At 46.8% G+C, this 27,598-nt stretch overlaps 1 protein-coding gene across 1 annotated transcript in view; it reads right to left on the bottom strand.

Moving 5' to 3' along the window:
* Positions 1-476: 476 nt before the first annotated feature.
* LOC119394751 (neuronal acetylcholine receptor subunit alpha-10-like) overlaps positions 477-27,598 on the bottom strand; it is a 387,146-nt gene continuing 360,024 nt past the window's right edge. Inside the window, exons 6-12 of the mRNA XM_037662057.2 lie at positions 18,075-18,119; positions 16,478-16,587; positions 15,614-15,797; positions 13,294-13,720; positions 12,416-12,603; positions 9,415-9,681; positions 477-5,738 (exon numbers count right to left, since the gene is read on the bottom strand). Coding sequence (XP_037517985.1) covers positions 5,550-5,738; positions 9,415-9,681; positions 12,416-12,603; positions 13,294-13,720; positions 15,614-15,797; positions 16,478-16,587; positions 18,075-18,119 — 1,410 coding nt within the window. The 3' untranslated portion in view covers positions 477-5,549. The remainder of the gene's footprint in view (positions 5,739-9,414; positions 9,682-12,415; positions 12,604-13,293; positions 13,721-15,613; positions 15,798-16,477; positions 16,588-18,074; positions 18,120-27,598) is intronic.

The raw sequence follows: 27,598 nt of genomic DNA, 5'->3' as shown, positions 1-27,598 counted from the left end.
CGTTTAACGTGCCAGATTCAGTTAGCGTAAGAAACTATTTTGCTTCAATCCATTTTTAAGTGAGATTTGGTACTTTCTTAGTTCATGTTTCTTTGCTTCTAGATCTGTCGTCTCGTAGCTGTATATTGGTCATTCATAACATTTACGTGCTACGAATGCGGTGAGGCGTAGAATTTGCGCATCGATTTACAAGTTAAACGAGGCAGCCAGAAGTAGGCGACCTTCTATCTCTTCCTTCTTGCCCTTCAGCTAACCTTGTCCGCTCTTTGCTCGCGAAGAACTCGAGAAGAACTTTTCAAGTTCTTCAGTTTGAATCGATGCTGCAACGAGCTGAGAAGTCTGAACAAGCGAGCTCAGATCAGGGTGCCACTTACACACAGCCGCCTGATTCGGAGCGAAAGCATAAATGAGAATGACAGACTGGGCTTGTTGGTGTAACATATTTGAAGTTTAAGGCGCGAATAAGACACGGACGAAGATAAGGAACACACAATCTTTGTTGGAAGTGGCGCTCCGTGTGTGTGTTCCTTATCTTCGTGCGTGTCTTATTCGCGCCTTAAACTTCACATAAATTAGACTTCGGATGTATCGCACTGCATGTGCCATCCTCCGACTTGCCTCCGAAATGACCAGAGCTGAACAGAAATTCTGGCTAGACATAGGGTTTCGTGCCGTGCAATGTGCCGTGCAATGTATCATTCAAAAACGGGTGCGTCACTTCGAAAGACTCCTTAATAAACCTACCTGTATAGGGCCGTTTACAACAAATACACAGAAAGCCTACAGAATGTGTGTAACAGTTATTGCGAATGAATCGGACGCACGGCCATTTCGCAGCGGCGTCGTGATATTGACGATACTAACCCGTGCAACTCTGTACAATTCAAATTCGAACAATTTAAAATTCCGCTTTTACAGTAGAACCTCGTTATAACGAACACTGATACAGCGAATTATTGGTTATAGCGGACTAAATACGAACTTTGTTTGGTCATGCTTTAATTCAGTGGCGTTTATTCCTTTTATAACGAAACTGAAAACGCGAGAGCCGCCGCGGTATCGGCTGTAACGAAAAAATATGTGTTCGTGCGAGATTCAAAACATAAAATCGCTTGAAAAAGTTACCAAAATTTCGGTCATCCAGCGCAACAGAAAAGCACATTTGACTGGTTGTGCCACCCAATGAACAGAGCGGGAAAACTCTAGAATCTCTAATGAAGGATGGCGTCACTTGGATCATTCGTCTTGAGAAAACTCTAGACGAAGGATGGCGTTACTTGTCCAGAGTTGAAGAAAGACAAGCGTAGCAACACGCCGATTTCGGTGTCTGTTGTCTGGCAGCAACCCAAATGGCAGCGAAGAGGAAGACCGTTTTTCTCGAGTCGGATCGCCGATTAGTTAGAGGCGATTTTTGTTTCTGCTCTTATGACGAATGTCGGATATAACGAACTGAGTTATGGTCCCGATGCTACTTCGTTATAGCGAGGTTCCAGTACATTTCATCTATTGTACACGCCTGAACGCACTTTCCGAAACCTTCGCAGTCCTTTGAGCAACGTGCATGCTTCTTCTGTAAGTGTTTAAACGTGCGGAGCAACAATTAACAGTAATGGTTAAACGTGCCTCTTAGCATGCTTAAAATAGTTATTTAGCGTGACGTATCTTTATGACGTCGCCCCACTTCTTAAGTTCGTGCAGATTTGTGCAAACGTGTGACATGCGGTGCGTGATGATCAATAAAACGAAATAAATAAATAACACAAGGTGCATAACTATGTGAAATAGGCAAAACAAGAGCAGTTTCCTATTTACAATGTGCAATTCTGTTATGTGCTTTTTAAATTATGCGGTGAACGATTCAGTGAAAACGTGTTAGCAAACGCATCCAATAAACAAAGTGCTAGAAACGAAACTCTTGCGAATACTTCGAGTGATTCACGCGTTCGCCATGCTGACTTGCCTTCGTACGAGCGGGGGCCACATGGTTAGTACGACGTATCGAACACAACGTTACTCTGTCACTACGGGATACAAGTGAGTTTTAACGAACGCCTGCAGTTAAATGCTACTATGCTTAACTGCAAAACCATTGTGAAGAATAAAGACGTCGCTCTATAACGAAATGCAAAAACAATAGTGATTTATAGCAGACAGAGAATCCGACCTGTGCGGCAGTGATTTTGTTCCATTTTGTGTGTCGAGAGCCCGTTAAGAGTGGCAACAACGTTGGTTAAAAAAAAAAGGAAAAAAATAACGCGGCTTGAGTTTCAGTTCTTTGGTTCGAGCTAGGTGACCGAGTTGATTGGAAACGTTTAATTTATGCGGTCCCTTGCTGGATATACGATGTTAACCATGAACATTGTCATCTTTCTGGAAAGATGCTGTCGTGATGAGAAGTACACTGCTGATGACATTAATTTTTTGTAACAATACCTGAACTGCTGAACTATTTACGCGAAACACGAACCAATGAGTAGAACATTCACTGCTATTTCTTAGTTTTTTTTTTTGCAGTGTCATTTCCCCAACATTTAACAGTAATGACGCATCGCCATTGAAGAGAGGGCATTGAAAAAAAAAAGAGGACAGGAATTCCGTATTTTGTTGAGCTTTTTGTTCCTGCTTTCTAGTCACATGGTAACAAATTTTAATAGATATTAATTTACAGTATTATGCCACTCTACCTTCTTACGCCGTGCAATACTTTCTCGTGTACTTCGCTCTTTATTACGAAGCTCTTTATCATTTTTGAAAATCTCCCACGGGGAAGAAAGTTATTGAAAAGCCACGGAGAGCGTCTCGGTAACATTCCCATGTGAACTGCAGCCCCTGCAGGATTTTTCCGTTCAGTTTAGGATCTAGAAGTGCACACGCCAACTTTGCACTCCGTGGGAGCAGGAGGAGGGCCGATAGGGAGGGGGAGGGAATAGAGGAGCTCATTTCCCTCTACTAGAGTTACTGTATATGCTACATAGGTAGCATATGCAGTTACTCTATAGCCTCTACCTCAACCCCCTGCCACCCTAGCCTTCTGCACTCCCTCCAGGATCGGAGGAATTGCAAGCTTTCTCCTCTCATGTGGTTTTGCACTGCCTCCGTGATCGGCCTACCCTTGACCAAGCGACGAAGTCAGGTGATGACTTCATCATGTGACGCCATGATGATGTCACATAGTTACGTCATCATGTGACGTTGATTTTTTCCATCACCCGTGTTGACGCCGGCGGCCAATTTTCGCTTTTTATGAGGCCTTAATGAGAACTGTGCGTGTGGCGTTTTGTGGCCGCACATGGGCCTGACTCCCGGTCTGCTATGCGTGTGGTAGATAGGTACACCTTTCACAATGCTACTGAAGGAAACGCGAGGATTCTGCTTTTGCACGGTTTCATAAACCCATGTACGCAATGGGCGCGACACCTTTACGATTCACTCGCCATTTAATATTCGGGAATGCACCAACAATATACTCGTCCTCGTGCGCTTGCAAGTAACCACAAGTCGTCTTGAGGCAGTGCTGAGCAAGTACGGTGTGAATGAAGACGACGCTTGAGCGCAGGGCACCCGTCATCGACGTGATAATAAAGAATGAAAAAAAAAGTAATACAGCGAGCGTATAGCGAAAGCTTGTCGAGTGACTGAATCTGGGAGCGCCCAAGTCACGAAGGAAAGCGGCTTTTCGCGATTCGACGCGCCTCTTGTTTGGCGCTAAGGACGCAGCTGTACAGACCACAGCGTCGTACCGTGTCGTTATAAATGCCCTTTTGGTTTTACCAGGCGCGGGTTACACTGTGGTGAGATGGAAGAGTGAGGATGAAGATTGGGAAATAGTGATACGGGAACACTGGGCTCACAATTTATAGCTCGCAAACACGTCCACTCTCACGCGCGGCGCAATGAGGTGGCTTCACCCGAGTCGAGCTTGACCTGGGGCTGGTTTGTTTGGTAGTGAGATGAGGAGCGTGATTTACGAAGACATACTGCGTTAAATAATAATGATATAAAAGATCGCCAAAGTTCGGACGGCGAATATCTGTTTGCGTGCAATGACGCTACTGAATAAGTGCCGAACACTGGCAGCCGTAGCTCATGTTTCGGGCCAACACTCTCGGTGACATGTAGCATGACCGGAAATACTGCAAGAAATCGTGAGATCATTTTTGAAAACGTGAAAACCGCGCGCTCTTCCATTATATCAGACAGGTACAAACACTTCCTCCCGAAAATGCTAAGAAAAAAGAACATGCAATTGCGAAACTAAGGAGTTTCGTGAAGTTTTGTCCGCCGCGGTGGTGCAGTGGCTACGGTGCTCGGCTGCTCACGCTTCCCTCGGCACGGCTCATGACAGCGATGAGCAGACGCAGCGTTTATCGCTTGTGCTGCTGCTAGCAACAGGTGAGTCACCGCACACTCACCGCCATCGTCGCTGCTTTGTCGCCTTTTCGGCGGCAGCACACCCGGCCAAATGCTATGGCTGTTTGAACGTGGCACGCGGAATGTTAGGGAGCACTGCAATCACTGTTAGGGAGCACTGCCATCTACAGTAAGCAGAAGAACACCAATACTTAGTAGATTGGAAGTTAGAAACTGTCTAATCCGACGTTTCGCAAACCGATCTACAACTTTCTAATTGGAACTTTTCGCGCAGCTTCATTGCTTCAAGTCGGTTAATTAATCTTGCCTAGTCAGGAAATTAAGCCGGACACAAGAAATAGTGCGACATACTCCGTGGAATATTCAGCAACATTCATTTGGTCGTGTCGTCATATAGAGCGCGCCGGCATATCTTTAAGCCCCGGCTAAATTTAGCTGGGCACCCTGTGTAGTTGTTTCTTAATTATGAGTGTTTTTTTGCCCATTCATGTCAACATTCTAGCATAATGCGAAATACCGCATACAATTTTTCCCGACTTCTGCACAGCCAGGCTAAGCGTCACTATTTCACTTAGAGCTGATCCCGTCGCGCTCAGTCTCACTAGTTCCATGCAACACCGCGGAAACCGTAGCCTCAATTGATAAAAAAAAAAAAGACAGATTTATCTTATGTATCACTCGTCTGCCATATGACATCCTTGAAGTACGTCGACGCTCATTTGTCAAATTTCTGTTATAGCATAACTCATAAAGAAGCGATGTTTACAGGGGGTGTTCAAATCGGGGAATTATTTCATCGCGTGCGAGGAGAGGATGGCGGTGTGTCAACTTCTGCGACACCGCACGGAATCTGCAAGATGAAGTACTTATAGGGCACGCACTCCCCCGGTATCCAGTCGGTGATAACAGGCCACCGGCTTCAAGCTCGTTTTTCAAAAGGTTACAAATCCCGCGATGCCAGCAAGGTCTCTCGCGGCGATGTAAGGGAGCCAGGGGCTCCGAGGTGCCGCTGTTATCTCGACGCCATCTCGCAGTGCAGAACGGCGTGACGAGAGTGACGGACGGCGGTGACGGATGAACACACAGTTGCTGCCACAGCAGAAGAACAGTGTGTCGCGGGCACGTCGGTGCACCGGCACTGTAGCACTGGAGGACTGCTCGCTCACTCGTGCCGGCGGTCAGGGCCTGTTCGGCTGCGGTGCTGCGGAGAAGAGCACCACGCAAGCGGCCACGGCGATGGAGAGCAGGAAAGCGGCCAGTAGAAAACGGTCGCACACGACGGCCACTTGATGCCACTCCCCCCGCACCGCGTCGCGTCGGTCGCGTTCCGCCACGCGAAGCTCGTTCTTCTCGATCGTCTGGTACACCTGCGGAAACAAATGCACCTTGCAGAAGTGTGGCTCTGTTGGGCTAGTTGGTCGCACATTTGTAAACGGGAAAAGCAGCGCAAAAGGAGACGAAGCACGAGAGAAGGAACACACAGGACGAGCGCTGACCATTAGTCAGCCCGTGTCCTTTGTGTTCATTCGACAAGCGCTGACCGTTAGTCAGCGCTCGTCCTGTGTGTTCCTTCTCTCGTGCTTCGTCTCCTTTTGCGCTGTTTTTAAATGCGAAGCATTTCTTAGCGAACCTCAGGCACTTTGGCCGTTTCTATCTACGTATCTATCTATCTATCTATCTATCTATCTATCTATCTATCTATCTATCTATCTATCTATCTATCTATCTATCTATCTATCTATCTATCTATCTATCTATCTATCTATCTATCTATCTATCTATCTATCTATCTATCTATCTATCTATCTATCTATCTATCTATCTATCTATCTATCTATCTATCTATCTATCTATCTATCTATCTATCTATCTATCTATCTATCTATCTATCTATCTATCTATCTATCTATCTATCTATCTATCTATCTATCTATCTATCTATCTATCTATCTATCTATCTATCTATCTATCTATCTATCTATCTATCTATCTATCTATCTATCTATCTATCTATCTATCTAGCCTCCTACGTCTGGGCGCTCTCCTGGCCGTCTCCATAACTTGTAATATACCAAAATTGTAGGGGTGTGCGAATATTCGAAAGTTTCGAATATTCGTCGAATATTACATCCGAAATATTCGTATTCGATTCGAAACTCATGTATTCGAAAAGTTTCGAATATTCGATAACGTCGAATATTCGAAAAATTCGAATATGCGATTCGATTATCATGCATAAAATAACTCGTCTTCCACATTTCTGCTGCGTTCGTATAGCTAAAACCATTGCCGAGAGGACAATAAAGTTGTTTCCATCCAAACAATAAAGTTGTTTCCATCCAAACAATAAAGTTGTTTCCATTGCCGAGAGGAGCGACAAACATCGTAAGTACACGGAGGCACGATATCTGCCTGCGACGAGCGCCCCAATACGTATGATTTATTGCTGGTGCATCTCCGACGTGCAGCGCTCTTGGCGATCATGTAACCGTACATTTTCAATATTATGCGGCCGTAACGTGCCGCACTACCACTCGTTCATTATGCGGAACCACTTCTGAAGAAAGACAGTGACCCATGTGACTGGTGGCGGACTGTAGGCACATTCAGATAACCCAGTCTGGCAAAGCTTTGCCCCATGTACCTCCCTATACCAGCCACTTCTGTTCCAAGCGAGCGTGCCTTTTCAGTGGCAGGGGGGGGGGGGGGGCTGATCATGTGGAGCAACTCATATTTCTTCATGATAACATCTAGTCATTACTTTCATTGTGCCGTGATATTTGCTTCTGTTGTGATGTGCATTGTGCTAGCCTGGACATTGTGTTCTGGAGATAGCAGTGTATGTTGTGTTGCCAGTCAGGCTACTGTTTTTTTTTTTTCAAATAGCTACATGTTAAATAAAATATTGTTACTGTGGAGGCATTTTTCCTTTGATATTCGATATTCGATTCGATATTCGAAGGGGGATATTCGTATTCGATTCGTATTCGAAAAATTTGATATTCGCACACCCCTACAAAATTGGCATAGCAGTGGATTAGCGTATGACGCACACGATTCACTGGTTATGACATGACTAACGCAAAATACCTGTCGCGTACGTCATCAAACCCTTTCTCTCAGTCACGTGTGGCACATACCCGCATATCAGAGTTATGTTATGCGGGTATGTGCCACATGTGATACAAAGTCTCAACCAACACAGTAAACGCGAACACACACAGTGACACGCAAGGAAAGTGATAATAATAACAATTGTTGGGGTTTTATGTCCCAAATCACGATATGATTATGAGAGACGCCGTTGCGAAGGGCTCCGGAATTTTGACCGTCTGGTATTCTTTAACGTGCACCGAGATGGCACAGTACACGGGCATCTAGCATATTTTATTTATCGAAATGCGACCGCCGCGGCCGGGATCGAACTTGCGACCTTCGGGTCATCAGCCGAGCACCGTAACCGCTACACCACCGCGGCCGACGCAAGGAAAGTGAGGGAGCTGAAGACAGAACACCCCTGGAAGACAATCAACTACCATCCACTCGTCCACGTGGTCCGCAACGTGGAATACGTGGATTACAAAAAGCCGGGGTGAATGCTTCCCTAAAATAAATCTGCCGAGAGAACCAGGCCTCTCATCATTACCGGGGACTTCAACATTGACATATCAAAACTCAACAACGCCTGGCCCTTATACTGTGTGAAAGACGGCTTGGATGTGGACAGGGCATCAAAAGACCTCGGTGCCACGTCCAGGACAAGAGGCATCACAGATCATTTCATCGTAAGAGGCATCCAGGATTTCCACCAGCTGTACTATACCTCGCACTTGACTACACTTAGACCCGACATAGCCGCGATCACGAACGGATCGGATAACAAGTCCGGTCCAGCTGCTGGTGCTCACTGATCACGGTGATGATGGCCTTGTTCAAGAACTGTTAAGAACCCCTCCTACACATACACACAGGTTCGTGAAACGTGCGTGCGTTCTCCGTCATAAAGGACAAGTATAAGCATAGCAACTGTAACGCAATTGTAACAACTGCAACTGTGACTTAACGTATTACGTGCAGTGCGCCTGCGCCTGCGCATGCCACTCGGCTGCGTACCATATATCTAAGGAAACTTTCCTTAATGAAACTTAGTTGCCAGTAACGCCTGTCCTGTACACCTGTGCTTCTTTGTGCTGTTCGGATTCGCGCTATCCAGTATTGAAGAATATAAACACTACATATCAGCTTACCGCGTCTGGTGTTGGTAACACCGAAGTTGCCGTTGGCATCGTTACGCAACTCTAAACAACTGGTTATATAATACATATGCGACTCTTCAACTTATGAGTGTGCGTATACCACTTCCACATTTCTCTAGCGTCATTCCGTAAAGTTTCGCTCAATGCGAAAAATTACGACACAGTCACCATCCCACGCAGGCTTCGCATAACATCGATTCCCACGGTACGTGGGATCTGCCGAATTTTTTCCCATTTACAAATGCGCCTTCACTTGGCTTATGTTGCGGACCACGCAAACAGGCTTCGTGCCCCTGTGGCAAGTCGAGCATAGTCACGCGTCCACGGTCATGAGAGGCTCTCGACAGCTGGAGCATTACCAGGAGGTGGCGTATATGGCCATTTCGCCACGTGCCCTAATAGTTTTGTGGTCGGCTATTGCATTCGCACACGTACTTGCGAGCTAAATCACAACGATCGCAGCAGACAAAACGGACATTGCAATGTCCACAATTTAATTAACTGCAGGTGATGGGTCTTGCCAAAATTCTTAAAGATCTGTTTTATTATTTTTATTGATTCCTTTATCTCATTCTCCGTATTTTTTAATGCTTAATCTTAATAACATCAGCCGAAGAAATAAGCTCAGTATATAGCATGAATTAGATTACATGTGTGTTCACTGTACCGTTTTTTGCGCTATTCTATCATAATGTCCATGAACCAACTAGCCCACCTAGAGCCCTTGGACATTACATATTTGGCTTTAGTGCTTTCTACCGAAGGAGCAAAACCAAGCTTCACCTACCTTGGCGAGCACCCGCAGAAACTGCTTCTCGAACTCGTCCGAGGAGCCGTCGACCGCGGGTCCGGGCGCCGGAGGCGGCGGCACCCCGCCGCCCAGCACGCCTCCGAGTCCAGCGCAGAACTCCTTGCGATGCCGCAGCCGCGGGGAGAAGTTATACCGCTCTATGTGGTCTAGCTCCAGCTTGTCCGAGTCCAGCGATGGACTCGGCGGCTGCAGCCGGGACGACTTGCTCGACTCGCGCGACGAGTCGTGCCGCTGGTGGTGGTTCTACGTATGCGTGCACGAAAGAGAAAGCAGGATAAGTGAAATGTAAGGATGCCAAGCAGGACTGAAACAAAGTCGCGAGTGAACTAAACCGTCTCCCCCAGTCCATCAATCCCACGCAACCGCAGCAACCACAACCCCCTCAACGCTCTCACCACCAGAGAAGACGTGCCTTCCCTCCTTCTCCCCAGCTGGTTCGTGAGAGAAGTTAAAAGTTGCACCTCGACGCCTCCGCTGTCACTCCCCCTGAAGATATGGAATCGAGTTGCTTCCGAAACGTAGGGAAATAAACCTATTTTTTGGTTGGAGCACTGTTAAATGGATGAAAGAACTTTATTGTTTGTCCGGCAGATTAACGGCCCGGGCTCAGGTCTCCCATGTCGGGACGTGAAGGCCTTGCCTCTCTGCCGCTTCACGGGCCTGCTGGGCTGCCCAGAGTTGGTCGGCGAGCTTGGAGCTGCGCAGAGCGGCTTCCCACCTCGCCGAGAGAGCATCGGGATTAATACGTTTGGCTTTAGCCTCGCATTCCCAGAGCATATGCTTAAGCGTAGCTGTGTCTGTCTGGCAGACCTTACAGATGCTAAAGTCCTAATTAATTAACCCAGTCAGACAGGCAAATCTGTCAAAATGTTCAGCTTTAATCTTTAGGACTGAACACGGATGGCTACTGCAGCGCACTTAGAAAAGGGGATGGAATATCTAGACGAGGAGAGAAGTTGAAGTTTCGTGTTGAGGTCACAGACGTAGTGAAAACTTCCTGTTCTGTAACCTGTCACAGACACCAGCTCAGTCCTGTTGCTCGACCCTGTTGCCTTCTTAAATTAGGGTTCACAAATGCTACCTCTATATTTCTGAGCATCTCTTGTTCCCATTCTTTCCTACCTTATAGAAGTCGTGGATGAGGTGACCACTTCTGGTGAGACATGGACCGCACCCCTTACTTTCCAAAGAATCACCGACGTTGAGTGCATGCACGGTCGAAAGATGTACTACATGAGGTGCACAGCCTCCATTCCCTTATACGTTTCGGAAAAGGATATGTGAGCTTCGTGCACACGCATTCACAATATGTGCTCATCTATATGTCTATGGACACAAGTTACCGGGGCACGAGATTAGCGAGAATGCTGGCAATTCAGCTTCTAGTTTACTCCCGTAGTTTTTCCCGCAATCCTAAAGGTTTAATACCGCAGTAGTTATGCACACAATTATCCATTAACTTAGTAGTGCCACGCACAAATAGAACATGCATTAACGGGCTTGATGTGAAGCCTATTTATTTATTTTCATTTATTTCGTCACCCTCAGGGCCCGAGTGCATTACAGAGGAGAGTGGGTCACATTCGTAACATACAACATACTTTCAAGCTCACAAAAGAGGGGGGAAAAGGTTACATTGATATATTAAAAGAAACTAACAATAAACAGCGCACAGTATGAGGAAAAAATAACAGTTGACTGAGAATACAAATAATTAGAGATCTTTTACAAGAAAGAAACAAAACAAAAGAAATAGGGATCGACAGTATCATGCGCTTATAAATAAAAGAATGTATCGTTACTAATGCTAAAATGTAGGCGAGATATAAAAAAAAACGAAAAAAAAGGGCTAAGCGAAAAGGCAAAAAAATGCAATGTTACAAATTGCGAATTTTTTTAACAACAACAGGTTAGTTAAAGCAGCCTTGAACTTATGTGCTGGACTCTTTTTGTACCCTAGAGCATGGGTTCTCAAAGTGGTTTCCGCGGAACCAAGAGTTCCGTGAAAGGCATTTAGGCTTCCGCAAGCGGTCACAACGAATACGACCTGCTCTCATGTTACCCCTATTGGCACATAATTTATAACTTCGACAAGAAAACTTGGAAAAAAGTTTGTATTTAACGAAGCCATCTCACGTCGTATCCGCACATAGGGAAATATCAGCGAGAGATCCACGCGGTAGCGGCACTCGACCCTTCGTAGCGCACGCCATGACATTTGTGCGATTTGCGGAACCGCGGTGAGAGTGCGCGGAGCGCTGGTAATCCGTGCTCGTGGGCACAGTTCGTAACACATGCGCGGGGATCGATTCAGCAATTCTGCAAGATGGAAGGTATTGACAGTTCAAACGACATTAGGCGCTTCGTGGCTCATGGTACTCCGGTGTTCACGTGGCTCAGTTTTTGTACATGCTGATTTAACACTGCATTACATCGCTTTTGTACAGAAAATGCACAAGGAGCGCTTTCATATACGCGCAAGAGTCATCGCTTCGTGACAGAGCTGTGGGCTACACAAGCATTTCGGCTTAGCCTCACGATCGATGGAACTTTCACAGTGCGACTGGCATGCTTACTTTTTTTGTTAAGCAAAAAGATAAAACAGGCTTTTGTACGCCCAGCGCTTCGTTTGCGTGAACACATTGCTTACGGCGCGCGGTGCCTGAAGCATGCACTGTATGGTCGGCGGGTGCTTTACGCGACTTGCGGCGCTGCGCGGCACGGGTGGGGGATCGCTAACCTATCTGTCTATGCGTTAGCGCGAGTTCCATATCAAGAGCGATGACCTTCGAGATTAAAGGCATGGTTGGGCGTATCGAGAAGCGCCATCAACTCCCCCGCCATGCTTTGCTCATTTCGATTTTTCTCATGCTAAAAGTACATGAAAAAGTTGGGGGTTCCGCGGCGCTCTGGAAAAGCCAATGGGGCTCCCCAAGGCCAGAAGGCTTGAGGATCCCTACCCTAGAATATAAGATACCTTTCGCTCGTCGCTACTAGGTCCGCAGCAGCCTAGTAGCAGCAGTCGGGCCAGAAATCCCAGCACAAGCCGGCGCAGTCCGCGCGGAACCTCGGCACCTCGGGAACCCCGGTGGTGCAAGCTGAGCGTCACCACACTCAGCGCCGTCGTGCACGCAACCACGCACGTGCTCAGGCCGTAGTAGACGCCTGCGTAGACGTGGCGTGCAGGGGGGTCTCAAGATCTCGCACGTTCTCAGGAATTTGTGTTTCGCTCGTGTTCTCTAGAGATTTTTTTTCCACATGGAAATTATTTCGCAGCAAAAGTGAGCCTATGTCTTCCGTTAACCGCGGCAGCGTAGAGATAGCCTTCATCGCGGGGTCTCCTTCTAAGTACTGTGGTCTGTTGGCATGTACATAAGTGACATTGAGAGAAATGTGGACTACTCACAGATAACGTTATATATTGATATTCTTCGTGTTTCCTTCGTTATTCTTTCTCTTTTTACTGCCTTAATATCTGATACCCACCGCACTTTACCAAACCTGCCTGCAATGACACGTCCTGGAGGATCATTTATTTCGTTGCAGAGTCTGGCCTTTAATTCCTAATGACTTTCTTCTCGATATAAATCATTTAATTAAGATGCACACAGTTAGAAGCGTTACACCACACACAGACGGGGACAAAAGAAGAAAAAAACAAGTCTTTCGCCTCCGTATATGTGCGCTGTAACGTTTCTAAGATACAAAGCCAACTAGCCCCCCAAGTTATCCTCGTGAACACGAAAGTTAATCTTTCTGCCTATTGCTCCTTAATTTTAACCAACGTGAGCGTGAACTCCCCACATATCTTTTATAAATGCTATTAATCGAAGTACAACGCAAATGCCCACTCACTGAGCAAGGGAACCGAGGCTGCGGGCGGCAGGCTGTCTCGCACCACGACCAGGAAGACGGCCAGGCAGAGCAGCGTGTTGATACCCAGCGTCACCTTCTCGCCGGACTCGCAGGGCACCAGGAAACCCAGAAGGGCCAGCGCGTTCACCACCACGCACGGCAGCACCAGGTGCAGCAGCTGCGATCCCGGTCGCCGGCGAAGTCTCAGGGTGTACGTGACGCCGCGGTACTGGGGCGCCGCCGTCGCTGCCAGGCCGTCGCCCTCTTCACCCGCAGCGGTGGACGTCGCCGCCGCCGCCACGGTCGAGGCCGACGCGTCCGGAGGCGGGTGCGCCTGCTGCGCGACGGTCATCTCGAGCAGCTCGAACTCGCCGTGTCTGAGAAAGCGGCCCAGACCATCGGTGGTCTGGCCCGGCTCTAGCTCCACCTGAACGAAGCAAAATAGAGGGAGAAAGACAGGGGTTATCCGGATGCTCCCCCTGTGCTCATGTAAAGGGGTTAAGGAAAATAAGGATGTCAGAATGGAAGACCAGACAGTGTCAAAGATAGAGAGAATGAGAGAGAAAAGAAAAGAAAAGACACGCGCAGTTTTGTGCTTATAAGTTCATGTTACCTTCCCATATACTTTCAATTGTAAGTGCAGCGCTTTGTGTTTTTCCTCACTTTCTTGCCTACGCCTTTTTGTGCGCTGTTTTTCTTAAGAAACGAAAAGAAAGCTAGATAGATAGATAGATAGATAGATAGATAGATAGATAGATAGATAGATAGATAGATAGATAGATAGATAGATAGATAGATAGATAGATAGATAGATAGATAGATAGATAGATAGATAGATAGATAGATAGATAGATAGATAGTAGGGGTGTGCGAATATCAAATTTTTCGAATACGAATCGAATACGAATATCCCCCTTCGAATATCGAATCGAATATCGAATATCAAAGGAAAAATGCCTCCACAGTAACAATATTTTATTTAACATGTAGCTATTTGAAAAAAAAAAAAAACAGTAGCCTGACTGGCAACACAACATACACTGCTATCTCCAGAACACAATGTCCAGGCTAGCACAATGCACATCACAACAGAAGCAAATATCACGGCACAATGAAAGTAATGACTAGATGTTATCATGAAGAAATATGAGTTGCTCCACATGATCAGCCCCCCCCCCCCCCTGCCACTGAAAAGGCACGCTCGCTTGGAACAGAAGTGGCTGGTATAGGGAGGTACATGGGGCAAAGCTTTGCCAGACTGGGTTATCTGAATGTGCCTACAGTCCGCCACCAGTCACATGGGTCACTGTCTTTCTTCAGAAGTGGTTCCGCATAATGAACGAGTGGTAGTGCGGCACGTTACGGCCGCATAATATTGAAAATGTACGGTTACATGATCGCCAAGAGCGCTGCACGTCGGAGATGCACCAGCAATAAATCATACGTATTGGGGCGCTCGTCGCAGGCAGATATCGTGCCTCCGTGTACTTACGATGTTTGTCGCTCCTCTCGGCAATGGAAACAACTTTATTGTTTGGATGGAAACAACTTTATTGTTTGGATGGAAACAACTTTATTGTCCTCTCGGCAATGGTTTTAGCTATACGAACGCAGCAGAAATGTGGAAGACGAGTTATTTTATGCATGATAATCGAATCGCATATTCGAATTTTTCGAATATTCGACGTTATCGAATATTCGAAACTTTTCGAATACATGAGTTTCGAATCGAATACGAATATTTCGGATGTAATATTCGACGAATATTCGAAACTTTCGAATATTCGCACACCCCTAATAGATAGATAGATAGATAGATAGATAGATAGATAGATAGATAGATAGATAGATAGATAGATAGATAGATAGATAGATAGATAGATAGATAGATAGATAGATAGATAGATAGATAGATAGATAGATAGATAGAAGAAAAGACTTGCACATAAATGCGACGCTTATTCGAGCGACCGAGAGCCACAGAGCTGATTGAAACAAGTATAATTCCTTTTTTTTTTCTTCTGCCGAGAGAAGGAAAAATACGCTAAAGTAAGAGCCGAGCTTATTATTTCTGTACGTCTTCTAGATGAGACGATTTTCATGGCCGAAGTATAAGCGAATGAACTTGCTTAGGTCATCCACATTTTCAACAGCTCTCTGTTTGCTTGGTTTTTGTCAGCCAATGCAGTGTTAAGTCATTGTTGGAACTTCGCTCTCCCGAAACTCTATAAATATGGTTCCATAACCGGAACGTCCCGTTGTAAGTTAATTCTCGGCATAAGGATCAAGTCACGCGTGGGCGGAATCAAGAACGACGTGCCTGTTGCGAGTCGTACGTCCAGGACACGAACTGCAGCTGGCAGAGATGAACGTCGAAGGGGAAATAATGCAAGTCCAGGCGGCAAGCGCTCGACAATACTGCCTGCACCGGGAACAGGACCTCGCCTGTCCATCGCACGATCACGTTGCTGCCCAGGTGTCCAGCGTGGTAGTCGCCGCGTGCGCTGCGAAAGATTGTGGTGAAACATTGCTGCCCCTCTCCTGATGAAGAATCCTGCGCACGCCTATGATTCTGGCACGTTGAAAAAACTAAAATAAGCGACCATAATTTCCAACTCGTAAACAGGTTCATGATCCATTACAGCGCGCACTTACACAAGGGACAAAGAGAGAACGACAGACGAACGCAAGCGCTGGATGCGAACATTGGTCCGACAAGCTCAGTCAGCGCTTGTCTTTCATTCGTCGCTATCTGTTTGTCATTTGTGTAAGTGCGCGCTGCAATACATCATGGATTTCCACCAACTAGCCCGGTCGCATACCAAACAGGTGCCCGTCCCTGTAATGTGCACGCTTTTGCTACGGCTCGCTAACCAATCATTCCTACAGCGACCTGGGTTACCACCGTATCTGTGCAATTCTGTGCAAGGAAGAAAACGGCTGCAGTGCTTATTGTGGGGTCATCTCAGCTTCTCGCAGCAAGAGCCATTGAGCCAACAAACGGTTTAGTTTTTCGGTGCCAAGGTTTGCTAGAACTCTCATTGATGTCATTGCGCGCGTCATGTCTTTCAAGAGCATGCAGTCATGAAAATGAAAGCTCTAATGGGCATAAGAGTCATTCCTGAATGCTCTTGTTACTATTCCTGAAAGCCCTGGTTGTCCAAATGCATTATTTTAGCCCTACTTGTTGTAGAGGACCAGGTCCGGCTTCCAGACTTGCGCAGATGGAATGCGCAGCACGCCGATGCCGCCGAAGTCCGATGCGTTCCACTTCAGGTGAGCGTCTGTCCACCGCTGTAAGCACGGTACGATGAAGGCTTACGACATGCTGACAAAAACGCGACAAAGCTAAGAGCAATGCACAAATTATTGGCTAAGCGAGAAATTCCGAAAGCGGGCTTCTTTGCACGCGCAGTATTAATGCAGTGAAAACCACTTCTCGCATTACGAGCATGGAACGGAGCGTGATGGTAGATCAAGCGCTCGGCCTTGTCATTGAACTTTACCACATTCAAAAACTTTCCGAATCACTTTTGATTGAATAATTGATTGACAGTTTCTGAGGTCAAAAAGCGAGACTGTGATTAATAAAGGTGCAATGTGAAGATCCCGAGGCTATCTTTTATGCGAGTAACCAACAGAAAGGTCGACTAAGGGCAGTGCTATATATATATAAATTACAGGAAAGCTAATCAGTGATCGCACGCAATGGGTAGAATGATCGTATGGGTCCATGACTGCAGCTAACTTTTCTTCCATTGTTACTATGTTGGCACTATGACACTTAATGGTATGTATGACACCGCGCTGTAGTACACCATACAGACTAGAAAAAAGAAAAGCCTGTCGTGCTGTTACCGTTAGCTGGAGGTCTAACAAAACTTCACTCTATTTCATAAACGCTGTCGTAGCACTTGGTATAGTCACTATAGTGTAAATTACCTCAGGGTATGTAGAACAGCAGTACGTACACTCTCGAAAACGCTCGTAGACCGGGAACTCTCGAGAATGCAGCTGAACACGGGACACGCAGTTTATTCGACAAAAGAGAACAATCGGTTCCTCGCTTCTGCAACATGCAGCATTGTACATATTAGACTTCACTAAGTCATGCTATTTCATTATGCTAACTGTAGCATTCTTTCAATGTTGCTTGATATTTCCACGTACCACTAACTTGGCTGATGTCGCAGCGTTTCATATGTAATATGCAATTACACTGTTTTGAGATGTGTGCACAGTACATACGCGTTATAATTGGACATCAAGCGCCGTAATTGTACCCGTTAAGTTTAAGTTTATTCGACGTTCTTTTTCTTCGCCAAGAACCACGACGACCGCCACTAACCGCTTCTAAACCGCTTTCGAGTTTACGGCTTAACGAGGTTCCTTAAGTTATGACGACCGAGAGAACGCTTAAGGTTTACTGCAAAACGAAACATCTTCTGAAGGCGTCTGTTTGTTTCTGCTAGCACAAATAACGAAAGACGCTTGGATGTCCGGACATTAAAGTTAAACACCGGTGAGCGTAGAGGCAAGCACTTATATATCAAAACTGCGGCAACAATAACGCCAAATTCGCCGCACAGAAAATGCGAACCGCTCGTAATGGCGACTCGGTAAATGCGGCGCCTGCACGCCAAATTGCCATCCAGCGCAACAAAAGCGCGGCTATCGTTCGCGCAGCGCGCGCGTGTTTCGGCAGTATTAGGGAGAAGATGGAGGAGTGCAACATTAGGCAACACAAAAAAGGAGGAGAATATCGGGGGGTATCAACCAACCTGCGTCAGCCTGCAGTTTGTCGAGATTGTCTGGCTTTTCTCGTTCTGAAAGTAAAAAGAAGAGACATATCAGGCGCTGGTTTTCAGAGGAACGAGAGAGAGACTACAGAGCCAGGCAAGAGTCTATAGTTAACAATCGGACACTTCATCACAGAAATTTAGCCGCAATAAACCAGCTCTATTCGCTTTTTTTTTTTACCGTCCACCGTTCGTTCTGGACGGCGTCCTCGTTCGCCAAACCGCAGTGCAAGGATAAATCGCGCTAAAGGTACAGAAAAAAAGGAGCACCAGGAAAAGAAAACACGATAGCGGCGACCGAGCAAGGTAATCAAATAGAGAGAGCGAGAGCACCGGCCGGTGTATAATATAAGCGGCGATGTATGTACGCACAGATGTGTTTCCCGCGCCCGCGCAGAATCGCGCGCGTGCAGTTTAATTATACATCCGGGCTGCTAGCAGCGCCGCGTGCTCGTACGGCGGGGAAGCGTGCAACACGCAAAACGAAGCCCGTAATGAGTCGCTCGTGTAATTAGCGGCATATCGATGGCGGCAGTCAGACTATAAGAGGTACTGGAGGAGTGAGAGGCCGAGGAAGAGGGAAAGGAGGCAGGGAAGGAGCATGAAGCAGCAGGCTGAAGATGTGTGGGGCGCCGTTTCACGTGATCGAGTGGAATGCACCCGTTTTCGAGGTAGAGAAGAAGCAGTAGATGGAAATAGAGATAGCTAACCACATAGATAGATAGATAGATAGATAGATAGATAGATAGATAGATAGATAGATAGATAGATAGATAGATAGATAGATAGATAGATAGATAGATAGATAGATAGATAGATAGATAGATAGATAGATAGAGACAGAGAGAGAGAGAGAGAGAGCAGTGAACGGAAGGCAGAAAGAGAGGAAGAAGGAGAGAAGGACAGAGGCCTCTTCAAGAAGCCCACTCATGGGCGATGAACGCGCAAGAGCAACATCAAAGTGGTCGTCTGAAAAACGGAAAGGGTGTGCGCAACCGGCGTGCCATATATATGCTACCTCTCGCGTACCTGTTCCTTTGGATTGCGGCGGCGGCTGCCTTTCGAGTCCCTACCTGCTCGTTATGCCCGTCGTTCCGTTGTTGCGCAGCGGCAAACCCGAGCGCTGTCGCTACACGCGAGGACTTCAGGTGCGGCGCGATCGAGTGCGGGCTCGCATCCTCAGCGACTGGGATACGCAGTCTTTCTCAATTTACTTCGTTTCCTTTGCTCTTTTTCTCGTTCTATTCCCCGTGGAGCAGGTAGCGCTTGCCGAGTCTGAAACTAGGATCGTTCATTAAGCACGCTCGGTTTTTTTTATCCCCCCGCCTCCCATTCATTGCCTTTGCTGCGGGCCCGGCCACCCCCTTCTACAGGTGTATGGAGAGGATCAGGAAGAAAGATGGCGCCCGGGCGTGCGTTTCAGCGAGAAAAACGACTTTGTGGAGGAGCGAGCGGGATGAATTTTTTTTCTTTCGCGATTGTCGGGTAGGTGAAGCGAAGGCAGTGGTGGCGGATCGGGACGCTTTTGTCACAGGTATATAGCGCACATACGTGTATAACCGCTCGGAGCTGCGGCGCGCGCGGCGCCATTTTGCGGTACGCGAAATGCGGTAAACGATGAATTATTGAGGGACTGTTCCGCTCGCTTCCCAACCACCGCTCCTGGTAGCTGCAACTCTTTTATCCCCTCGCCGCTGTTTCTTTTGTCTGTCGGCTCTTTTGTGGAAAGCGACCGAGCTCACTCGGTGGCTCGGAGCCCCACGTGCCACCTCCTCTCTCAGACAAGCGCTGTCTTCTTTTGCCCCAGTTTGCTGCGAAAAGCACTATGCCGCAGCCAAATTTAAGCTTCCGTCCTCCTTTTAACTCGGTCTGGAGAAGCGACTGCGAATTCCGCTGACTGCACAAGATGCGCAAAGCGAACCGCCCCTCCCTTGCGTGCCGTCTAGATTGTCGCTTTTGATCGTCGCACTCGCTTTATTTTGCGGAGTAAAACGATAAGACACGAGCTGTACACCTGTTCGGTAAACTCCAGGTGATCAATTTTCGGTAGGAAGTTGCGAAAGAGGTTGTGTGTAATTGTGTTCCTAAAGCTGCTGGCCTCAGCCGCTTAGGTGTTCATTCTACCTCTTTCTGCTACCTTTAAGGCACGTCGTTAATATAGGACAGCATTTGCCCACATGATTTTGACTTAGCTCGAAGTACTACTATGTGTTTTCCTTGCATTCTGCGCGAAAATATTGTTGGAGAAATGTGACACTAACGCCTTTCGATTTTCATTCATCTTCCGAAATGCACACCGGACGTATTCTGACCGTATGTACAACGTGCATGTGCTATAATCACTATATGTAGCATAATATCATATGTAGAACCTTTGAAGATGAAATATCAGTAAGAAAACAAACGACACAGAAAAAGAGACTGGACAAAGCTTTCGCTTAGTCCTGTCTCTTTTATCTGTGTCCGTTGTTTCCGTGCTAGCATTTCATATTCAGTCATGTACCGACTGGCCCTACTATCGACATTGTTGGGCCATCACATTGTACCCGGAGTGGCAAGCCAGTGGCTGTCATTAAAGTGCGCATCTCCGCTCCGTCTCTCGCTGATAGCCTGTACCTTATCATTTGTGTGCAGTTGGTTAAGGAGGAAAGAAGAGATGTAGATACGTATCCACAATACAGATGTACGCTTTTAGAGTTACTCCCTTTTCAACTATAGATGCACGCCGTGTGTGCAGGAGGGCGTTAGGTGGTGGAGCATTTTTTTCGAGCGACCTGTACGTGTAAGGTCGAGGGAGGAGAGACGATGCGGGGGATTCGATTTCGATCTCGCTGCCAAATATGGAACAGCTGCCGCCAGGCCGGCACCTCGCGCGAGACGCGACGCGGGAGCGTAGACGAGACGTCGGCAACGACGACATGGTCGAGACGGAGCCCTCGCTGTGCGAGGCTGCATCGACCCACGTTTCGAAGACTGGTCAACGTAATTTCCTGCCTTCGCACCCACTCCGTCATAGTTTAGGCGTTTTCAGTGCATATAGCCGGTTTCAAAGCAGGGCAGGGCGCGGATGAAGTATCGTGGAAACGGTAGTGGATGGCAAGACTAAGCAAAGGAAAGCAAGTAGTACCGGAGTATAGGGGCCTGCGTAAGGGATAGAAGAGGCGCAGTGTAGAAGGCCACGAGAAGAGGAGATATTGATCCGGTTTATAGAATTTGCACTGTTTCATTTATAAGCTTTTCTTCCAAAGCCATTACGCGGTATGTACGCGCATGAACGCGAAAAAGTGACGAAAGAAACACTGAAGGAAAAAAAAAGGATATGAGACAGTGAAGTAAAAAAAAAATAAATAGAAAGAGCTTGGTGCATACGCAGATCGATCGTGGGTACGAGGTGCGACAGCTCTTTTGTTTCTCGTATCTTCGGCGCCTCCATGTTGAATACTCGTCCCCATTTTGCTAAAGAGAAACGCAAGGGCGGTGCAAGAAACACAGAAGAAGCGCTCACTTCAGTAACTAGAACGCGGGCCAGAATTGCGGCTGCTTCTCAGCCCGGGATACTCCAATTTTCTTGAGGTAACCAAAAGAAAAAGGGTTGTGAAAACAAAAAAGGAATGTGGAAGAATACTTCGAAGCGTGGGAAGAGGTGCTGGCACCCTTTGAAATTGTATCACAGTTCGATACGGCGCGGGGGTGGGCCGCAGGTGTTTCCTTGTCTTGCGCCCCTTTGTTGCCACAGATAAAGGGCCTTTTTCTGTTCTGTCTCGAGTCCTTCCTTGGTGGTTACGCGTCTTTTAACACGAAAGTGATTTACGCTGGGGTCCACCAAGACTTCACGGACGTATTTCCGTCACAGATGCACAGCAACGAATGACTAAAGAGAATAAAAGAAGTAGAACAAAAAGTTCCGTCACCGAAAATCGAACCCACGACCTCTCGGTCCGCGACGATTAATGCCGGGCGCTTAACCCACTGCGCCATCGACGCACGCGGACGAGGCTCCACGAACGCGCCTTATATCTCTCACACAATCTCTCTCACGCGGTGCTCTTGGTTTGCGAGGCGGTGTCGCCGTCTGTGAAAGGTGAAGTGAAGTACTGCGTTGTGACCACTGTTATGACACTAAGGAGCGCCGCCGATAGGGAGCGATTCGGCGACGACGCAGTTAAAGCGTCTCGATGCCAGCGAGGAAGCTGGCCGCGCTAGCATCGAGGAATCGCCCTAGATGCAGTTGCGTTCTTTGCCTTCCGTTTCGTTTCGTGGAGTGTGACGGCTCCTTGTCGGAGTAGTGAAGCTTCCACATGCACCAACGGCGTTTATCCGCCACCTACTGCTTCGAGTGCGATAGTACCGACTAATAAAACTGCTGCAGTGAGCGCCGCAGAAAGGCAACGGTGTCGACGTGCGAATGTCATGCCTTGGCGGAGCGAGACAGAGGCCAGCGGGACGTGGAACGCCTTCACGCGTTCACGGCTCAAGCTACGAACATCGGCCTCCAGTGTTGCTGAAGCGCAGTGAGGTTAGTGCATGCATGAGCACAGGCGTGGGTTACCCTATTACTCGGGAGCGCACACCTTGCCGTTGTTCTCCCCAACTCACGACGCTTTGAAGGAGTGCATATCGAGTACCAGTGTTTATTATGTGCTTCTTGATGCCATCTTTGCGCGGGATTCACGATATGCTGTGTCCAGGTGTTAACAGCTTCAGCTGGGGCAACGGTGAAATCATGATCGTGGGCGTTAGTAGTCGGAATGGAGATGCGCCACTAGGCGTCAGCGTGAGTGCATCCACTTCAAACGGTGCTATAATTGCCAGACACCAATAGACACAGTACAAGCTCTCATATATCAATGTACATTAAACAATCAACTACTTCTGTGAAGACATGTGTCACTTTCGTGTTATACCGATTCCTACAAGGGAGGGATCAGCCATGTTTTTTTTATTGTATTTCAAAAGAGAGCGCCGGCGCCGCTTACGCACTGAGGCGGTTCGCCATGCTCGTGCATTCGTCTCGCCGCGCACCCACCCTTGGACATCGATAAGTGAAACGCACAGTGGGCTTCTGGCGAGCTCGTGTCATTGCTGTCGAGACTCCTGATGGACAGAGTGGCACACCTGTCTCCTTTCCATAGCTTGTGATCTTGCCTTTCTTTACTGCCCCTCTTTAATTTGTGGCACCAACACTGAGTGACACTCTTGTTTCTCTTTCGAGCACTTCCGGTCGAGCACTTACTTCCGGTTTTCCGAATATTCAGAAAGTGCGCTTAAAAAATAAAAGTGGCACGAAATCAATGGTTCTGGTTCAGTCTAAGAGTTATATTGGATACGTAGGATATCGGAGCATAAGTTTACGTAAGATAAGGGCCCATTAACTCTCAGGATAATTAATGAAAATTAATTGAACGAGTTCAATGAAAGAGCAGGCGGTTTTCTTGTGAACAGCCTGGATCGTTGCGACACCTGGCGGAGCAGGTCTCAACCAAGGAGGTTAAAAAAAAATTCTGGAGTGGAAGCTCTCGCAATGCCTTGCCAGCACAAGTGAAGCCAGCTTTTGCCCACCAAAGAGCTCGGAAACATGCCCTTTTCTGGTGGTACCTACTAAGAGATCAAATGGCTTTGATCTGTTAGTATAAGTACTACGTTAATTATAAAATAAAAGATAGTTGTTGCCGACAAAAGTAACCCGTCGAGTGGAGTATTGGCGATTGACCTCCAATAAAATTTGCCATGACTTTGAGGCTTACTGTTGAAAACTAGTAACACAAAGACACGCTTGGAGCAGTATCTGACCCGTAAAAGTTGCCATATTAAACTCGTCTGGCGTGCGTGGAAAACGCTCGCTTTCTTTCGCCAAACACCGATGATTTATCGTGCCCCTACTAAGATGGCGCCCGCAGCCGCCATCTTTTGGTGGGCACGGCTTCACTCTTGCGCAATAATCGCCACTCCAGCAAATTTTTTTAAACCTCCTTGGTCTCAACCACGCACTTTTTTCAACATGGCCTCCGCGCTCCGCTCCGGAAGCCCGTGAAATACAACGTCAACCCAAGGAATACACCAGGGAACACGAGCGCCGACGTGTGAGTGCCACCACCAGACACCTAAGTCAAGGATTAGGGCCGCCTCCAATTTTAAATGCGAAGCATTTCTTAGCGAACCTCAGGCACTTTGGCCGTTTCTATCTATCTATCTATCTATCTATCTATCTATCTATCTATCTATCTATCTATCTATCTATCTATCTATCTATCTATCTATCTATCTATCTATCTATCTATCTATCTATCTATCTATCTATCTATCTATCTATCTATCTATCTATCTATCTATCTATCTATCTATCTATCTATCTATCTATCTATCTATCTATCTATCTATCTATCTATCTATCTATCTATCTATCTATCTATCTATCTATCTATCTATCTATCTATCTATCTATCTATCTATCTATCTATCTATCTATCTATCTATCTATCTATCTATCTATCTATCTATCTATCTACGTCTGGGCGCTCTCCTGGTCGTCTCCATAACTTGTAATATACCAATATTGACATAGCAGGGGATCAGTGTATGACGAACACGGTTCACTCTTCATGACATGAATATCGAAAATACCTGTCGCGTAAGTCATGAAACCCTTTCTCTCAGTCACGTGTGGCACATACCCGCATACCAGAGTTCATGTTATGCGGGTACGTGCCACAGGTGATAGTCTCAACCAACAAAGTAACCGCGCACACACACATTGACACGCAAGGAAAGTGATAATAATAATAATTGTAAAGGTCTTATGTCCCAAAACCACGATATGATTATGAGATACGCCATAGCGAAGGGCTCTGGAAATTTTGACCATCTGGTATTCTTTAACGTGTACCGAGATCGCACAGTAAACGGGCATCTATCTTTTACAGCGAAAGCTGTTATGAGGTCACAACAAGGGCCGTATTTGGCGCCGTAGTTGTCCGCCGCCGCCGCCGGTGTCCGTAACGACTATCGCACGAAATAAGAAAAAAAAAGGAAATAAGAAAAAATTTCCAGGATGGAACGGGGTTCGAACCTGGGCCCTCTGCATGGGAGCCCAGTGTTCACCAAGTGCTTGAAAATGCTTTGCAAAAAGACTTTACAGGCTTGATGTCGGGAAGGAACCACATTAACATATGTAATGTAGTGTTGTAGAAGAGTAAAATAACAACCAGGAGTCACACAACGCGAATTCTGTAAGCAGGCGACACACAACGCGAATCGCGCAACGAGAGGGTTGTTGAATGCTTCCAACCCATTACAAGGGGATCTGCCATTAATTCTTCATCGTCATCAGCCACAGCATCAACAAAGTGAACATAATGTCTTACAGGTATTTAGCGGGTACCACGGTTCTACGCAGAATGACAAAAAAATTGCATAGTGGCTGCTTTCCTTCTTTACAAAAGTTACGATGATTTATAGCGTAGTGGGTCCCTCGCAATGCACTTCTATTGGTTGCCAAGGAAGCCCATAAGGCTCCCGTGATCCATTTCCTCAGGGTCTCAATAAAGTTAATTTGCTCTCTCTCTCTTTCTCACGTTAACGTATGTTATAAAACGTGGCGGGAGAGTTCAATAACGACCGAGCGTCACACAATGCGAATTACGTAACTAGTGGGTCTTTTAAAGCTTCCAACCCATTACTAAGAGCTCAGCCATAATTCTTTATCGTCATCAACCGTCGCATCAACAAAGTGCACATGATGCCTTACAGATGGTACCTCGCTTCTCCGCAGAATGACGGATAATGTCGTGGTGGGTGCTTCCCAACTTCACAAAAAATTATGATTTGTGGCGTAGTAGGTACGTTGCTAGTGTACTTGTATTGTAGCTGCAAGAGAGTTTATAACGGGCCCTAGAAATGCCACTCTGCCAGCTTTTGCTGTGACTGTGCTGCGCTATCCGCGCAGGCCTGTCGTTTTTCCTCCTGCATCGAAATTCGACCGTCGCGGCCGGGATCGAACCCGCGACCTTCGATTTAGCAGCCGAGCACCGTAACCGCTACACCACCGCGGTGGACGCAAGGAAAACGAGGAAGCTGAAGACAGAACACGCCTGGAAGACGCTGCACCACAATCCACTCGTCCACGTGATCCGAAACGTGGACCACGTGCTTTACGCAAAAACCGGGGTCAGTGCTTCCTACAATAAGTCTGCCGAGAGAACCAAGCCTCTCATCATTGCCGGTGACTTACACATTAATTAATCAAGACCCAACAACGCCTGGTCCTTATACTACATGAAAGACGGCTTTAAATGTGGACAGAAACATAAAAAAGACCTCGCTGTCCCGTCCAGGACAGGAGGCATCATAGATCGTTTGATCGTAAGAGGCATCCAGGATTTCCACCAGCTGTACTTCAGTACACTCGCACTTCAGTACACTTAGACCCATCGTAGCCTCGATCACGAACGGACCCGATTAACAAGCGCGGTCCAGCTGCTGGTGCTCACCGATCACGTAGATGATGACCTTGCTCAAGATCTGTCAAGAAATCCTTGCACAGTACGGTACACCGTTAAAGGGAACACTCGAATGAGCAACTTTCATTTTGTTGGCCACCTAAGGGCTAGTGGAAGCGGAAAGATTGTTCGTGCATCTTAGTATTCTATCATAAGGGTTCGGAACTGTCACCACCAGTAGTGTTATGCAAATCTAAGTCACTATGCTTATGCAGGAGAGCGAAATCCGGACATACCCGAAACGCAAGTGTTCCCTTTAACAGTGGACCCGTCTGTACATATACACACGAGTTCGTGAAACGTACGTTCGTTCTCAGTCATAACGGACATGTATAAGCATAACAACTGTAACGCAACTGTAACAACTGCAATTGTGACTGTAACATACGTGCAGTGCGCCTGCGCGTGGCACTCGGCTGTGTATGGGTCATTCCACGCCAACTGTCCCAGCCGGGGCGCTCGACAAAAATGAATTTCTCTGAAAAAATCTGAGAAAATTACACACGTATAGACATTAGATCTGCAGTATTTTCCCAAACTATTTTGAGCGGAAAAAATTTTTTGGGCACGTGAGCGCCATTTGAACTTCTCGATATGGTGGAAAACCAGGTACGAAAGAAAAATTCGCTATAAATGGACCGTTTTACGCATTCATTTGAAACTAGCCTTTTTGTGTTTTTAGAGCATCGCGCTTTCATTATAGGACAGTTGCTTAGGGTAGCTTTATGTTTTTCACTCCTTGGCGTGTAGGTAAAATTGGGTAAATTGCAGCGTTTTCGGGAATTTTTTTACAAAAGACGACTGTAGATCAAATGCATCTATTATTTTTATAGAACTCTCCATAAAACGTACTATCGCCTAAGGTTTTTGTTTTGTCTGTGTGCGGCGTACAGGCTTTAAAATAAAATCCTGAACTTGGAAAAAACGCTACATTGGCCTAATTTCAGACGTCTGTAGCACCCTAAGGTGGTCCAAGAAAAAATAAGCAGAAAAGTGCATACGATTGAGAAT

The sequence above is a fragment of the Rhipicephalus sanguineus genome, chromosome 5, assembly GCF_013339695.2.
Source record: "Rhipicephalus sanguineus isolate Rsan-2018 chromosome 5, BIME_Rsan_1.4, whole genome shotgun sequence".
NCBI classification, from domain to species: domain Eukaryota; kingdom Metazoa; phylum Arthropoda; class Arachnida; order Ixodida; family Ixodidae; genus Rhipicephalus; species Rhipicephalus sanguineus.
Note: the sequence above shows the minus strand (reverse complement) of the source record. Positions and strands in the feature narration are given on the sequence as shown.